Source organism: Agelaius tricolor, unplaced genomic scaffold, assembly GCF_023055355.1.
Source record: "Agelaius tricolor isolate 1412-34295 unplaced genomic scaffold, bAgeTri1.0.p SCAF_16, whole genome shotgun sequence".
Taxonomy (NCBI): Eukaryota; Metazoa; Chordata; class Aves; order Passeriformes; family Icteridae; genus Agelaius; species Agelaius tricolor.
This window is the reverse complement of record NW_027269276.1, coordinates 9,171,325-9,188,262: the sequence shown is the minus strand read 5'-3', so window position 1 is coordinate 9,188,262 and position 16,938 is coordinate 9,171,325. Positions and strand designations below refer to the sequence as shown.

At 37.7% G+C, this 16,938-nt stretch overlaps 1 protein-coding gene across 1 annotated transcript in view; it reads left to right on the top strand.

The window, feature by feature from the left end:
* EFL1 (elongation factor like GTPase 1) overlaps positions 1 to 15,762 on the top strand; it is a 63,523-nt gene extending 47,761 nt beyond the window's left edge. The window contains exons 18-20 of the mRNA XM_071441396.1: positions 1,343 to 2,346; positions 4,873 to 5,057; positions 15,203 to 15,762. Coding sequence (XP_071297497.1) covers positions 1,343 to 2,346; positions 4,873 to 5,057; positions 15,203 to 15,391 — 1,378 coding nt within the window. The 3' untranslated portion in view covers positions 15,392 to 15,762. The remainder of the gene's footprint in view (positions 1 to 1,342; positions 2,347 to 4,872; positions 5,058 to 15,202) is intronic.
* The last annotated feature ends 1,176 nt before the right edge of the window (positions 15,763 to 16,938 follow it).

Below are 16,938 nucleotides of genomic sequence, written 5' to 3'. Positions count from 1 at the left end.
TGACACTTATTGTCAGAGACGTGGAGAGACATGGAAACAACTAAAAGATTAGTCATCTGTGTTCATCTAAATGATTAAATATGGATGTTCTGCTTGATTTCACCAAATTTATATTTTTTTGTTCCCAATTAGTTCTTTTTTGAATGGAGTAAGAAATTAGACCTTGTAACTTTCAACATTTTATTTTCTGCATGGTACAATAGAAATTTTTAGAAATTTCTTTCCCAGGAGCATTGCAAATACTAAGCATGAGGGGATTAAGTTACCCTTTTCAGAATGAGAAACAAAGAGAATTAAGGTAATGGTGACATATGGGTGGGTTTGTGTTTGGTTTTTTGGTATAATGCAAATTCTGGAAAGAACTGCAGAAGGGATAAATCTCCTCATTCTGACTCCCGTGGAAATAAATCTTACAATTGTATTTGCTTTTCTTCTGCAACTTTTTTTATCACTGCCAAAATTTACTGGAACATAGGAAATTTTGGTTAGTCCTTCTGTTGTCGTTTAATGAACCTGCTCAGAGCTCATGGATGGTTAAGGAGGATACAAAGCTCTGATCCTTGAGTCTGTCAGATAATAAATAATTCCTCCTTTTTCCTTGCTGTCATTCACAACATTTGACATTACCTGAAATCACCTGACTCTAAAGCATCACTTTATAGCATTAAGCTTTTATAATTGTGATTATCAGACAAAGTTGTCTTAAGCTTTCCCAGTGCTGCATCTTCTCTGGGCATCTCCCTGTGTGAGCAGTTGTGCTGGCTCACACCAAGTGTCCATCTCTGTCTGAGCAGTGTGGCCAACAGCAGGGATAGGAGGAGTAAAACTGGAGTAACTCTGGTGCTTTCCCAGGCCTCTGTCATTTTCAGTCCAGGGCCCTTTGTGGTTTGGTTGTCAGTTAATCCTGGTCAGCCTTTCCCATACCCCATGTGGTTTTGTAGGTCTCTGTTGCACCCTTGGAACATCTGAAGGCTTCTTGTCCTTGAGCTCCTTTGATCGTCTTTATTCTCAGTTTTTTTCTAGTTCTGTTTCGTTTGAGGGCAGAGAACAGCACATACTTTCCAAGATGTGGGTGAACCAGTGATTTATGCAGAGGCATAGCAATGCTTTTGCTTTTATTTTCTTGAGTTCCTTTCCAAATATTTCTAAAGACATAAAAGGCAGTGCTTCTTTTTTGAAGTACATAAAATTTGAGTTTGAAATGCATTACCTAGTAATCTATGTTGCAATCAGATTTCTTCATGAACATCTGTTCCGTGTTAAGGCCGTTGCCCTACCTCCCACCCCCAAGTTTAAAACTATTTTCAAGATTTTAGACTAATTCTTAAACTTTATTTTGCAGGTTTGCAAAGGTGCAGATCAGTGTGTCTGCTCCTATTATACCCTTCCGGGAGACCATCACAAGACCTCCCAAAGTCGACATGGTGAACGAAGAAATAGGAAAGCAGCAGAAAGTTGCTGTCATACACCAAACAAAAGAGGACCAAAATAAAATTCCTGAAGGAATTCAGGTTGATTCAGATGGGCTTGTTACAATTAATACTCCAAATAAACAAGCTACTCTCAGTGTGAGAGCAATGCCACTCCCTGAGGAGGTAACTCGACTTCTTGAAGAAAACAGTGACTTAATTCGAACTATGGAACAACTCAACACTTCTCTGAATGAAGAGAAAAAAACACATGAGATAAATCAGAAGACTCTTGATAGAATCAAAGAATTCAAACAAAAGTTGGAGAAAAATCTTCAGGGAAGAAAGTGGAGAAATGCTGTTGATCAGATCTGGTCATTTGGACCACGGAAGTGTGGGCCTAATATTTTGTTACATAATTTTGGGGGCTATAAAAGATCTGTGTGGCAGTGCCTTGGGAACTCTGTGAAAGAAGTAGGTAAATACAGAGACTTTGACAACAGCATAGTGAGTGGATTTCAGCTGGCTACACTTTCAGGTCCCATGTGTGAAGAGCCTCTCATGGGTGTTTGTTTTTCAGTGGAAAAATGGGAAATAAGTAAAGCTGGAGATACTCTGTCAGATAGTAGGCAGGATTCAGGGGAACTTGATATCACAGAACACCAGCAAAATGAAGATAATACTCCAGCAAGCAGTTGCACTGCTGAAGGTCCCAGTGCAAATGAACGCCAGGACAGGAACCAAAGTGGCACAGACTCACCTGAGAAAGTGAGTAAGCAAAAAGGAGAATTGCCACTTGCAGATTGTTATGGCCCTTTCTCTGGACAGCTGATTGCCACCATGAAGGAAGCCTGTCGTTACGCTCTGCAGGCAAAGCCACAGAGACTCATGGCAGCAATGTACACGTGTGAAATCATGGCTACTGCAGAAGTTTTAGGTAAGACTGGGAAAAATAAACCTTTGCCAAGAATTTGCCTTCTGATTTCTAAAGTGAGGTTTTATAAATGAGACTGAATCAGAAGGTATAGCTTCATTAAAGGTTTTGTAGTTCTCCAGTAGATTCTCCAATGACTTTCTAATGCCTGTAATATTTACACTGTTCTGACTGAGAATTCAGCATTCTTCTTGCTTGTCTGAGCCATAGGCATTAAGAACAATGCTACACCTTTGTGAAATGCAAGATACAAAATGTTGCCTTTCTATGGAGTTTCTGTAAGACTGGCTTCAGTAACCATGAATATCAACACTGTGCCTCATAATTAAGTGTAAGTCCCATGAAGAGAAGGGAAACCTCTCCTGTTTGTTAAGGGAGTGCAAGATGTTAGCTAATGCCATATCAAGATATTTTAATACAATAATACAAAAATAAATTCAGGGAAAGGAATATTAAATGCTTGTTGCAGTCCAGTTGTTAAATTTGTATTTTTAAGTAGCATCTGTATCCTTCTGGTATGCAAGTTTCACCACGCATGCCAAATGGTCTCACTGATATTACCTTACCACTTGCACCTACTTAAACTTGTTTTTATGACCTACTTATGACACCACTTAACTGTATTTGTTCTTGGAGTGTTCCATGGGAGTTGCTTGCATGCTGAATCTGATCCAAAGCACCAAGGTTTTCTTTAAAATGAACTTCCAATGCATTTAAGCTATCAGCAGTTTTACTTTTACTGTACTAATCATGGCACAAGTTGCAGCATATCCCACATACAATAATTAAATATTTGGTTACTTGTAAAATAATCTCAGCTGTTGTGCACAGAATCATACTGACAGGAGTCCAAAGACCAAAAATTACAGTTGTTGTGATGAAAATAAATGCCTTTGAGTGAGCAACTGTTTTGTGCAGGTGGATGATCCTGCTCTTTGCTGGAGGCCTCTGTTAGTAGGCCTGGTAAAGGGTGTGCTGCCATGGGCTTATGGGCACGTTACCCTAAACATCCCCTACTATGGCAGGGAACTTTGGCATTTCAAACTCTTTTCTAACGTGTAAGAATTACTAATAGCTGTCAAAACTGGACTGTGTATTGGTCCATGTTGCTGTTCCAGAAGCACTTTGGCACATTGCTTCTGAGTCTCTGTATCAAGCTATTATAAGCAAGGTACCAATTTTTAAACCTCAGAAACACTGTATAAATTGCCATTTTCCAAACTACTCACTACCCAGGCATGATTGTTTACACTGAAGTAATAAACATGCATTGGCTCATCTATTGTGCCATAAACCCAAATGGAAGCATGGCTTTTTAATGCATATATATATATATATATATTTAATGAGTGCAATTTAGGACTCAGACACGCAAACGAATTAGTACAGTCTAATGAATGTGAATTGTGTTGTAATAGCCATGGCCATGCACTTAGTTCATTACAAATTCATGGGTTTAATATTTATTGTGGAAACTTCAGCTAATAAATTGCATCCTCATTAGGAGGAGTGAAAAGCAGCCCTTCAGTGCAGTCAGGCTTGGCAGTTGACATGTGTCAGCCACTGGCTTTTGTGTCTTTATTCTTTCCTTTGGCATTCCATACATTGATACCCTGGGAAGTTTAATATATCTCCATATTGACCTGCTTCTTTCTAAGATGGTCACTTCTGCAAAAGTGAAGTCTTCTGTGTTCTCAGAATATAAAACTTTTTCCATCAGTCAATAACTCAAACTGAACCTGAGGAGAGGAGCAGGGAGAGAAGGACACAGTGTTTTTAAGTGGTTTTCTTCTGTGCTTACTATCTTGATCAACACAAAGGTATTTGTTAGTTTTTGTCTGTAAAATACTTTCAAAAACATGATACCTACTATGAAGTCAAACATGGGCATTTTCACAGCTGCTTTCATGACATACACACAGTATTTCAATAGATTGAATATTAACTTGGGAAAGAGAATTTAAATTATCCATAACTAACTTAAGACTGAATTTATTAACAAACCAGTTGAACTCATTAAACATAATAAACATGTAGTATTTCAGATAAACTATTTTTTTGTGGTTGGAATAGCTCTGCACTATCTGGGACAAGTACCATGTGGGGATATGGTGATCCAAGCAAATTTCTACCAGCAGCTTAGATACAATCCCTGAAACACAATAATACTTCTCAGTAATGATTCTCAAATATTTGGTTATGAGAAAAAAAGCAAGTTAGGCACATAATCTGGCAAAGTGCTTTTATAAAACAGTCATATGATTGTATGAATTGGACATAGATGGATTCATCCAGCAGTAACAATGTAATAGATGTTACTCAGATGGTTTTGCAGATTGTGTAGCAGAATATGTTGTTTGAATTTTGTGTGTCCATTTAATTGATTGACTTACAAAAAAGTTTTAGCCAAAAAAAAGTTATGCATTTTACTTCAAGCTGACCCTTCCTGAACAAGCATTGATGTATTTCTGTTGATGTGCATTCAGGATGTGAATCTGTTGGTGGCTGATGAGAGTTGTGTCTCTGCAGGTCGTGTGTATGCTGTGCTGTCCAAAAGGGAAGGCAGAGTGCTGCAGGAGGAGATGAAGGAGGGCACGGATGTGTTTATTATTAAGGCAGTCCTGCCAGTAGCAGAAAGCTTTGGCTTTGCTGATGAAATCAGGAAGAGAACCAGTGGCCTGGCCAGTCCACAGCTGGTGTTCAGCCACTGGGAGGTAAAAATATCTATTCATTCCATCTGTTTTGGTGATCTATTTCCTGTAGATGTGGCAGACTGGAATAATAAGCAGAAAAAGTTAAGTTTTGGTCAAGGCATTTGATTAATTCCTTTTTGAAATGAGGAGAAAAGCCTTATATGATTTCTTTTTGTAGATATGCAGTTCAGAAATGTATTTATATTTTGTTTAGATGGTATTTTTATTTCAATAGCCAGTAAGTCTTTCATAAATGAAACTGTTTCTTTATAGATGTGTTTTCCTGTATTTATGTGCCCTTTTTCATGAGTTCTCTGGTAAACTTGTTTGGGGAGTGGGAAAAAAACCAAAACCACAAAACAGCCCCAACCTACCACTAACAGAAAATAAATGTATCAGCACATCTAATGCACATGAAAGTTAACCTGTTAAGGTCTAGCAGGCACCTTCCATATTCCAAGCCAACATAAATTTTCACGCTTAAAAGACAAATAGAATAGATTTCATTCTTTCAAAATTAAATATGTTGATTGTAAGTTGTAGTGCCCTCAAAATCATTCCTTTTGGTCATCCCTGTCACTTAAAGAAATAAAGAGGTGAATGTGAAGGTGTAAATCAAGTGGGAAAACTGGTGAGGAGTGTCATCAGCTGAAAGTGCAGTGTAGTTTATTTCTATGATGTGGAGAGTAGATATTCAGGAGGAAAAATAAAAGGCTGTAAATCAGAGCTCCTGGTTCAAGACAAACATACCTGCATTGTCAGGCTCCTCAGAAGATTCTACTGAAAAAGCTAAAAATGGCTTCAAGGGCAAAAGTCAGTGGGTATAAACTTTTCACCTTAAATTTTTAAAATAACTTCTAAGTCTAGGTTTTTTCTGGGCTTGGTTGGGGTTGTTTGTTTGTTGGTTTTGGTCAAGCCTTCCTTTATTTGGTGTTAGAAAATAATGGAATCATTTGTAAATGGATGAAAAAAATCTTTGTTTGTTTGATCCTTTATTTTGTCACCTGAAATGTCAAGTCTCTGAGTACAACCAACTGTAGATTTTGAGGTCAGTGACACTCAGTTACCAGCTATGGGCTGCTTACCAATATCTCTCTGAAGTATGTGCTGCTTTTTCACATGGTGTGGATTCTTCATCCACAGCTAAGTTGTCCCCCTATCTGTAAAATACTCCTCTGACTGTATTTCTTTGTTAGTAACTGTGGTAACTGTGTCAGAAATTTGATGTGGATGATAATGGAAAACTGCAAACTGGCCACGTGCTAGCAAAAGAGTTGGGAAGAGTACTTGAAACAGTTCTCTTGGAAAAGCACATTAATTCTTGCTTGGCAGTGGTGCCTTAGTGGTGTTAGTAAATGCAGGCACCAAGAACTTGGCTCTTCTCCTTTATATTCACTTATTTAGTCTCCTCTTGTAACTAAGTCCACCTTCACATAGAACCACAAAAGGAAAAACAGCTGCACAGAATGCAGAAAGGAAAAAAAAAGACCCTTCACACATGGTGTACACACAACAAAATAGATAATCTGCATCTTTTAAGTATAGAGGTTTTGGTTAGAGCCAGTACAGATCAGGTACCTCAAACCAGTGAGTGTTGGCTGCACTGTGTACAGTAATCTTGTCAGTTCTGCATGGTCTCCTCTGAAGTGCAGCTGGTGAGGTTTTGTGGCTTTAGTGGTCTTTTGTGTGAACCTCTGACATCAGTGCCCTGGAGGAATATCAGCCAGTAGGACTCAATTCCATCTAACCATTGTTCTGTGCCAGTTCCTTTAGGATTTGTAGCTCCTGTGCTCCAGCACTGAGCAAAAACATGAACCCTGTGGCTCTCAGGCCTCCCCTTCTATCCCCAAGCCTTGGTGGGTGCATTCACTCTCAGAGGTTACAAATTTCACATTAAAAAATATTCACACATGATTATAGATATTCATAGGACAGAGGGATTTGAACAACTGGCAACATATTCTAAAACTGACCTCTGAGAGAGATTATAATTGCATCTAGTATGTTAAATGCATTGGTAGTAGGAAAATTACTGTGTAAGCAGTCACCTTGCCACCTGGGGAATCTGTCAGTGGGGGAGGATTGGGCTTTTTTTCTCCATGAAAGCCATGCTCACATATTTTTGTGATAAAATAAGCCTTTTACTAAGCTACTGGTAATGTTATCTCTGTGCAGGGATGGCAGAAGGAGTGCATGTTACTCTCACACCGTCAAGACAATTTCTAAATAAATACAATTTGCAAAATCTCTAGTGTTAGCATGACAGAGAAGCCATGAGAAACTATTTGTATCTCAGCTCCTGTTTCTTCCTCTCTTTGAATTCTGCACCAAGTTGCATCAGGTGTTGGGCATGACTTTGACATTATTACTTTACTGATGAATTATGGTATGTGTATCTACATGACAACCTCCAGCATTTTATTTGAATCCCTACTATTTAATGCATCATTGTGTAAGATAATATGATGTGAACTTTGTGTACTCTTAAGCTGGTTTTTCCTTAGTGTTAAAACTGTGTTACTGAGAGTGTGCCTGCTGCTTTAATTGCACACTCTCCAAACCCTTCCATGGCATTCTGAATGAACTCTGTGCTGCTGCTGTTTCTCAGTGTGCTCAGCTCATTAGCTGAGTACCTGGGACATGTATTTGTTACACAAATTCCTTCTAGTGTGTTGTTAACCGTGTTTTACACAAAGGGGAATGGACAGTTTGGAGGATTTTTAAACTTCCAAACACTTTGTCCCATGGAAATCACGTGCATAGAGTATGTTTAAAGAACTGAGGTTTCAGCTCACTCTTTTACTATATTTCCTTACCATGATTTGTAGACTCTGAATACAGGAAAGTCAGTGATAGAGCCTACATTTAAATAAAGCCATTTTGGTCTCTCTAGAAATGATATTGCCCTTTTTTTTAAAAATTCAGTTAATGAATGGATTTTGTGTAGTTGGGATTGCTCCAGCCCCAAGGGATGGAGCAATACATATATCGAGGTCTGTCTTGTCAGATACTCCTTTTTTATTAATTTCTTCTGGCATGCTTATACAATTTATTCCTGCCTGTAAAGGACAGCATCAAGGAACCATTAATGGGAGCTTTCAGTTTAGTCCCAGCTTAAAAAAACTGATGTTTAAAGTTAGGCAAATGTTAGGTGAGTTGGGTTTACTTGGCAGTACTTTCTTTGATTTCAGTATAAACTTTGGTATTTAATTGTTAGTTTAAAATATTTAACTTTAGGATAATTATGAACTAGTTGTATTTTTTTTGAACTTTGGATTAATATTAACCTTCAGTTAGTAAGTATGTTTTTGTTTAAGCCTGTTACTTTTGTTCTCAATTCTTTGCAGTTCTCAATTCTTTGTTCTCAATTCTTTACTCAGTCATGAAATTTTATCTTAATCATAGGGTTTTGAACAAGAAGGTATTTGTGATTACAGAATCCTTAGAATAATGGAATTCTCATCCCATTTGGGAAATCTTTGTTAAAAGCAAAAAGAAATGCATGTGGCTCTATTCAGATGCTGATGGAATTTTCAGCAAGAATTGTCAAAGACATCTACTAGTTGTAAAGTTGTGAAATGTATAGTATTCCTGTTAAATCACATCTTTTCAATTGCATGAGGATTAACTATTAAACATACTTTTCTTCTTGAGGGGGCATGAGTGAGCTGTAAACACATTTAATCAGAATTCTTTGTCATGGTCCCTTCTAAGTAGAGTAGTGCCTAGAACATGCCTCAGGGCTCTGGAGAAAGGTAAGACAAGGGCTGTGTGTAATAATTGCTAGGAATATGAGACTTCTGAATGTGGAAGTTTTATATTCTGAATTTTAATTCATGCCTTTCAAATTGTAAGTCATTTTACAGCTCCGAAGATGGGGCTTAATATAGAAGTTACTGGATGAGATTGTTAGGCTTGTGTTAAACAGGAAGCAGGGTGAGGTAATGAGAGAGAATCTATTCTAGGCTTGAACTGTAATTTTACATACATTATTGCACCAGTGACAGTTTGAGCACATAAATGAATTCGAGGAGTAACCTGGAACCTTTCAAATACAAGAAGCTCATTGTTTTGGCAGGAACATCTGAAGCTAATTGAAACAGTAAATAAGAGTGGTAGGGGTGTGGCTTTAATTCTCTTTCTCAATACATGTTTCTTAAGTAATAGGAAAAAATGCAGCAGTAGAGCCACGCATCTCCTTTTTTTATTTCCAGTCACCAAATTCCTATTAACAGCTCCTGGCTGAAGTCAGGAGTAAAGTTTAGCTGTCACTGTTTGAGACACAAACAAGGATGATGCTCTTGAGCCAAAATAAACTTGTATGAGTTTATTTTATAGCTTACTGTGTAAATGTTCATTATAACAATATTTCTTGGAAGGGGAGTTCTTGTATCTAACCAGGCATTTTCAGGCCTTGGCAGTCCCCATTATATTGGGAGTGGAAGCTCTGAATTATGGGATAGTTTTGGATACTTCTTTTATTTGCAGGGTATCCACACAGCCAGTACACTCATGTAGGGTATTCTCTGTTCTGGAAGCACAGTGCCAGTACCCAAGTGGCCTTGAATTTGTTTGTGCTCAGTGCAGAACCACTTGTGCAGCATTACCCAAAATATTACTTATGGTTTCCTTGAAAAACAGTAGGTAACTGTTCACATACACCTCTGTATTCTTTGTTTCTCAGGGCTCCTTCAGACATGTCAGACATGCATATCAGCTGTACCTTTCTCAGTTGCATAGTCTGTGTCTATTTCATTGTCATTGCTAGGTGATGGACACCACTTGAACTGTAAATACTCCTGAAATACCTTTCTGCCATCAAATTTTCAAAGGTAGAAAGGATTCTGATCCACTGGAGCCCATATCATCTTTGAAATTTTGCATAATATTATTTTGACTTTTGTTTTTGAAGACAAGAAATAACTTCTGGCATAATGTTTTTCCTGGCTTGCTGATGGCTGCTGTGCCCAGTCACACTGAATTTAGTGCTTCTTGGGATTTCTTACTGAGCAGTTCACAAAGGCCATAATGTTGCTTGGACTTAAAATCTCCATCAGACAGTGTAAGATTGCTCTTTCTATTCGTGGCCCAGCTAAGGCATTTTCCACATTGATGCTATTTGGCTAAAAAGAAATTTTCTGTCTTCATCAGACAGTAAGGACCAGTAGGGGAAATGCTACCAGGAGCATGGCTGTGTTCCCAAATCTGCCTGACCTTTTGGATGAACTAGGCAGATCCTTCTGTTTGCTTCTGGTGCTTCTCTCAACCTTGTTTTGCTTAATTAGGCTGCCTTAGGCAGAAACTGTTTCTTACCATCATTTTGTGAAATGCACTAGACAATGGGACCAGCATCACTATTGGAGCCATCTGGGTGACACTGAAATGCAAATAATAAATCATCCTCAAATTAAGCCTTAAAATTCCAAGTCCTCTTGAATTGCAAGTGGTCTGCTCTAACTCATGTCTTACTGAAAAGCTTGATTAGCTTATATAATCATTTGCAGGATTAGTTCACACTCTATCATTTATCAGTATTGACATAGTATGCTCACAGTATTTCTATTTCTATTGATTATTATTACAGGTATTCAGATTATGTCTCTCATAGAGATACAAGCATTTATAACTTGAATAATTAATGTGTTGTTGTTAAGCTAAAAGAGAGTGACATCTGTTTTGCCTGTGCTACTCTGCATGCTCTTACTAAACAAGTCTTAGGAGACTTCATTGTTTGGGTGTGTTGGTTTGAATAGTTGTTACATTTAATGAAACATCTTGCTTTAGAATGGTTTCTTCTTCTAAAGAGTACTCTTTGCTTACAATATTTCAAGTAATCTATTCACCTCTTTTGAAATACCTAATCCCAGCTGACTACATTATAAATAGTTTTATTTATACCTGGAGTGAGTGATGGGACACACTTCATGTATTTGACTGGGTTTTATTTTTCTTTAAAGCATAATGGAATTCTACAGGTGTGCTTATAGTCATACTTTAAACAAATTATATCACTCAAGACTTCTAGAAAATAAATTAGTGGAGATTCATTTAAAATGTTCCTTAATTTCAATGCTCCTTTAATAGGAACATTTCCATCACTTAGGCATTGTGTTTGCAATAACAGATTTAAGAACTGTATCAGCTGCTGTGCATTGATTCATTTTCCTGTGTTGCATTTTATAAGGGCTAATTTAGGGAAAATGCTTGTTTTCTAATAGAATAAATGCTGGTCCAGTGATCCACTGCACAGGTGTTGATTTATAGTTCACTTTTAAAAATAAATGTCAGAATAGCCTTGCAGATGTGTAGAAATACTTGGTTGTGTTAAGGAGGAAGGATTTTATTGTGTACACTTGGAGTAGTTGTGTATTTGCTGGGCTGTTTGCAGTTAAGGCTGATGTTGTCCCTGTCAGACAATTCTGATGTTGAGTAATAAATAAGCATAGGCCACTGGCTAGTTCATGCTGTTAAAAAGAAAAATTCCCAAGTCCTAGAAAAATTCCTGGAGAAAAGGTGTGCTGAATTTTCCAGTTATCAAGTCATGCACAGTATGCTGGTATTTGTAAATGCACTTTATCATAATGCTAACAATACCATAATGTCATTGGTTTTACAGATTCTTATTCCCAATGTTAGTGCCTCTTGACATCTTCTGTCTGTTAAACTTGGGACATAAGGTTTGGCTGTGATCATTTTCTTTTCCTCCCTGCTCAGTGGTTCCCAGACACACAATACACTGGCAGAGAGAGAGGCAGACCTCTGATAGAAGGTTGACTGAATTGCTTCAGTCCCTTAAAGATTTTTCATCTGTGCAAGGCATAGTATTTTGAATGTCCAGTTCTCTTTTGATTGAAGGTTTTGTTGAGGAATGTAGCTTTTTGTAAAAGTGTTGTCAAGATGCTGTCACATTTCTGATTTTAAGGGGAGTCAGGCTATATGTTTTAGTTTTGTACTGAAAAAGTAGTATATGGAAACATTTAAATACTTTTAAATTAAAAGTGGCATGCAACATAGAATAAATAATGTTTCTGGATGTCTGTTCTGCTTTGAGCCTGTGGATTTTTCAGGATCCAAAGTAAATGACCTCTGTGAAATTACTATACCATATTCCAGAAGGAATGGTCCATTTAGAATCTAATTCATCACTGAGGGCTTCATCCAGACAAAAACTCAATTCCTGTTACAAATTCCAGAACCATCCCTGTGTGGTTCCCATGAATACAAACAATAGCTCAGGACCTAAAAAGCTTCTTAGCTCTGATTCCAGGAAACCCAGACCCACCATTCTGACAGTTCCCATTGTAAGGAAATTGATGACAACGCTTTGGGACTGTTCTCCTTTTGCATGCTTGCACTGTATTAACAGAGCAGGGGAATGATGGATTCCACCTGCTGTGAACATTTGCCTTGATGCATTAATGTGATATGAATAAAGAGGAACAGTCTGGTTTGTGCCTTTGCCTTCACTCGCAAAATCAGAACTTTCAAAAAAGAAAAACTTCCTACTTTTTTGTTTGAGTCACTGTGTCAGTAACACCCCTGTGTGTCATAAAAGGATTAGAGTGACTTCTTAAAGATGATGGCCTAGGTTCCTCTTTCCCATTGCTTACCACGGCATGGTAACACATCTGCTGATTATTTCATCTTTTATAGTGTATTTGCACCATTTAGGTAGGTGTAGTCCTCTAACAGAAATTTTCTGATGCCACCAGATCTTGCTCTGGGAGCAGTGTGTAGTGGCTGAATTATTTAGACAGGTTGATAAGCCAAGCTACTCCTGAGGTAGTTCTTTGAAACCTAATTAACCTCTTTACTGCTCTGCATCATGTAGCAGTACAAGGTTCACTCAGGATTCTGTAACCCTGGGCTGAAATAGCTTTACCCTTGCTGGCTAATAAATACTGAATAGTACATTTAAACCTGCTGTTACGCTGACTTCCCTTAGACCTGTTGAAGCATAAAGAATTCTTGTCAGTGGAAGAAATATCCAGTGCAAAACTTCAGTAGGGCAAGTCTTTCATCAATTATTGAAAGAGCCAGTCTGTCAAACCTGGGGATTTTCTTAAACATCCATCACTACGGTATCTAAATATTTACGGGTAGATTAGATCTGTAAGTTCAATTTTGTATACTTTTGGATTCCTCTGTTACATTCATTCTTCAAGATCTGCTGTCTCACTGCTTCTCTCTGGGCATAATTTCTGGGTGTTTCATTTCTTGCCAGTTAAATCATCAAAGGGCATAGTAACAGTCTTTAACTTACCAGTTTGTAGCTGTAGGCCCCCCCTCTGTAGTACAGTCTGAACCAATCCATTGAGCATCAATCACCTTTTCTTCTTCATGTGTTCTTAGACTTGGAAATTTTTGTTTGTTCAGTTCTTTAGGCAGATCATGAAAGGGGACATCCCTTGTAGCTTTACATCATTAAGATGTTCAGGATGAGCACAAGTCAGCATGCAATCTCCACTGCCCTTTCTCTGTATTTTTAATGCATAAAGTAATGGTGAAACTTTCAAACTCTTATAGAGGGGAGACCATTCTTTTTTTATAGATGTAAGCTGTCAAGGAATTACCTCTAAGTTTGTATGCATTGGTTAGAAGGCCCTGTGCAAGACATCAGAGTGGGTATGACTCAAGCAGATTCTTCTGTGCTTAGACAGTCCTTACGTTTATGGTGAAAAATAAACACAGAAAAATTTGGAAAGCTGAGTTTCAGACTGTTTATTTCTGAGCTCTGCTTGCTTTTGGTTTTCAGCCAGACAACCCTGTGCATAGTCATTTCCCATGTAAATAATTGAGATTGGCTGTCACTTTCAGCACGAGTAATACCCACTTAATTTAGTCTGTGCGTGTGCTTAACTGTGGCAAACTAGAACTGTTTCTGTTGGTTTAGCTTTACATCCCATTTTTGCAAGACTGAACCTACAGTATTGCTTAGGACAAATTAGGCTGCCACAGTCATTCTCCTAACTCCCCATAAAGTGTAATTTGTGTGGTTGTGTTGGGAGTTATTTAACATGAGGTATTAAATTAGGACTTCACAATTGTCGATGTTTCTGGGGAAAATCATCCATCTTCAGTCATCATTTTTTAATTCCTCTTCTTGTTTGTTTGTGTAACCTGAGCTTTAGGTTATTTTGCTTAGGTTGAAGTACCATATGGCAATTGAAAGGATTTGTCAGAAGAAAAAGTTTGCAATGGTAGAAAAGGCTTAGAGCATTAAGCTAAAATTGGTAACGTAGGAAAATTTGTTCTCTCCTTGTCAGTTATTAGTGCTAGTGCTAATATTTCAGAAATTATTATAGAGTAATGTGCTCAGTTGTTACAACTATTGTGATTCTTGCAGTAACTAATACTTGTCTGGACTGCTTTTTCCATGAGGATTTTGTTTAAGAAATTACTACATTATTACCTTTGGGTTTTTTTAGAAAAATATATTACCTGTAACTGCCTCTTGTGAGGAAATCTACAACCAAGAAAACTTAGTATTTTTGAAATCTGCAGTAGAACCTGTGTAACACTATATGGTCAATTCCATCCCTTCCTAATGTTCATATTTACAGGGTTCTCTGTAATACCCTCTATGGTAGTCCCACAAGTGTGGGGTATAGAGGATGAGCTGGAAATAAAGGCATGTCCAGTTATTGTCTGATCATGTTAGATCTAAAATCTGTTTTAGAGAAGGGCTACAAAGCTGTAAGAACAACTCTGCTAAATGTTAGAGCCAGAAACAGTGATTTTTAAACCATCTGTCCAACTTGGGCTTGGGATTGGAAAACATAGGGCACAGAAATGAGCAGAAATCTTCAGCTCTGATAAATTCTAATACAATTGTTGTGTGTTAATATTCTAAATAAGGAGCTCTCTCTTAAAAGTTGAGAATTTTCTGTACATTATTTAGCACTGTTTGCTGATGGGCAGTTGAAATTGCTTTTAGAAAAACTTGTGCAGATAATTGCAGCTGAATTTGAAAAGTTGTTGTGGGCTTAGGACAAGAGCTGCAGAGTGTGTCTTAACTCTTGTTCTCTGCTTCCATAGCTAATTGCAGCTTTCCAGACAGCTTCATCTGCTCTGCTTTGGTTTCTCTACTTCAACAGTTGATGACTTGAAATATGCTAATAAACTTCTGTACTGCTTCACTCTTTTTTGTTTGTTTGCTTCTGTAGATCATTGCGAGTGACCCGTTCTGGGTGCCCACGACTGAGGAGGAATATTTGCACTTTGGGGAGAAGGCAGACTCGGAGAACCAGGCCCGCAAGTACATGAATGCAGTGAGAAAGAGAAAGGGGCTCTATGTGGAAGAGAAAATCGTGGAGCACGCTGAGAAGCAAAGAACTCTGAGCAGAAATAAGTAGCTGTGTCTGCCTCCTTTCTCTCCTGACACAGCTAAGTGTGGGTGGAGTGTTTTATATGCAGCAGATGCAAAATTTCAGCTGGACTTTGTTCTTTGATACCATTTTTCTTACATGCTTTGTTTGTGGCTTATGTTTTAATAAACTTAAGCCTTTCCAAGTTTTGTACAGAGAAAATAGTTTATTTATTGAAATAAAATAGAAGTGTATTCACTGCAATTGGTCTCAATTTTTAAAATTTAATGCCCTGTTGAACATCATGTCACAAGGATTAGGAACTCCCAATTCAATTTGTTTCTTTCTGATTTGTCACATGTAGTTGCAGTAAGAGCTGGTTAGCTAGCTTCTTGCAAATAAACCATGCACTGAATTTAGCTCTTTAATGGTTTTGACTGTTTTTTAAATTAATTTCTGTAATGTATTTGTTTCTTACCCATACTTTCATAGTTAACTGTATGTAAGTAGATGTAAGCCTATTAGGAGTTTCTAAACTATTTGTTTTACTCCATTCCTCATGTGAGCAGTTATTTAAAGCAGTAATATATCTTTATATCTTACATCTTTTAATATATCTTTATATCTTACATCTTTTAATATATCTTTAAATCAGAGGGCAGAAATAGCATATGTGGAATACAGCACTGTAAAAAGCTGAGCAAGATTTGTCTTGTTTTCCATCCTTAGAACACACCTTTTTAAAAATTTCAGCTTCCACAGACTAGGTGAGGGGAGTGAGTATCTCCAGTAAAAATGAGAAACTGGACATCAATTTTCTCCCTATACTTTTTGCAGGAAGTAAATTACTTTGTACTTTAAAACTCTGGAAGTAAAACACCACTCTTGATTAGAGAGGGCTTCCTCAAAAATATCTGTCTGAAACGTTTTTTCATATTTAAACCTAGTGCCAGACAAGTGCCATTTACAGATGGGACTAGAAGCTTTCAGGTCTGCTTAAAGCCTCCCACAGTGTGACTTGGCAGCAGAACTCGAATTGGGAGCTCAAGTGACTTTTCTCCTGGCCCTGATCACATCAACCTAAATTCTTCAGGGAAGGTATCTGAGAGTTTTGCTTCTTCTATTAGGTTTTCTCCTTTCTAACTTCAGTTTGGTTCAGAATGCTGTGTAAATTTTTCTGTGCTTCTTGCTAGCTTCCTTCTGGAAGCAGAAACAGAAGAGCACGTGGAGGAGAGAATGTGAATGAGCTGGACAATTTTGTCAGCACCATTTTTTTAAATGCATAATTTGAGTTCTCACATGGCTTCTGATTCATTTCAGTTCTTGTTCATACCAGACTGCCTGTGAAAACCCAAGAGTTGAAACTAGGCAAGAGAGTGTAGTTTTTTTGTTGCATCATGTATAGGAGAGGGACAGTCATGAAAACAGGGATGAGGGCGTTTTAGTACCTGTTGTAATGTTGGCACATTGTCCTTTGGTATTCATAAAGTGTTTTGAAATTGGTCCTTGGTGTAGAACCTCTTATTTTAAACCATACATAGGTGGGTTGGGGTAGTGATAAAAAGTACGGATTTTTCATATTGTGTTATTCTTCA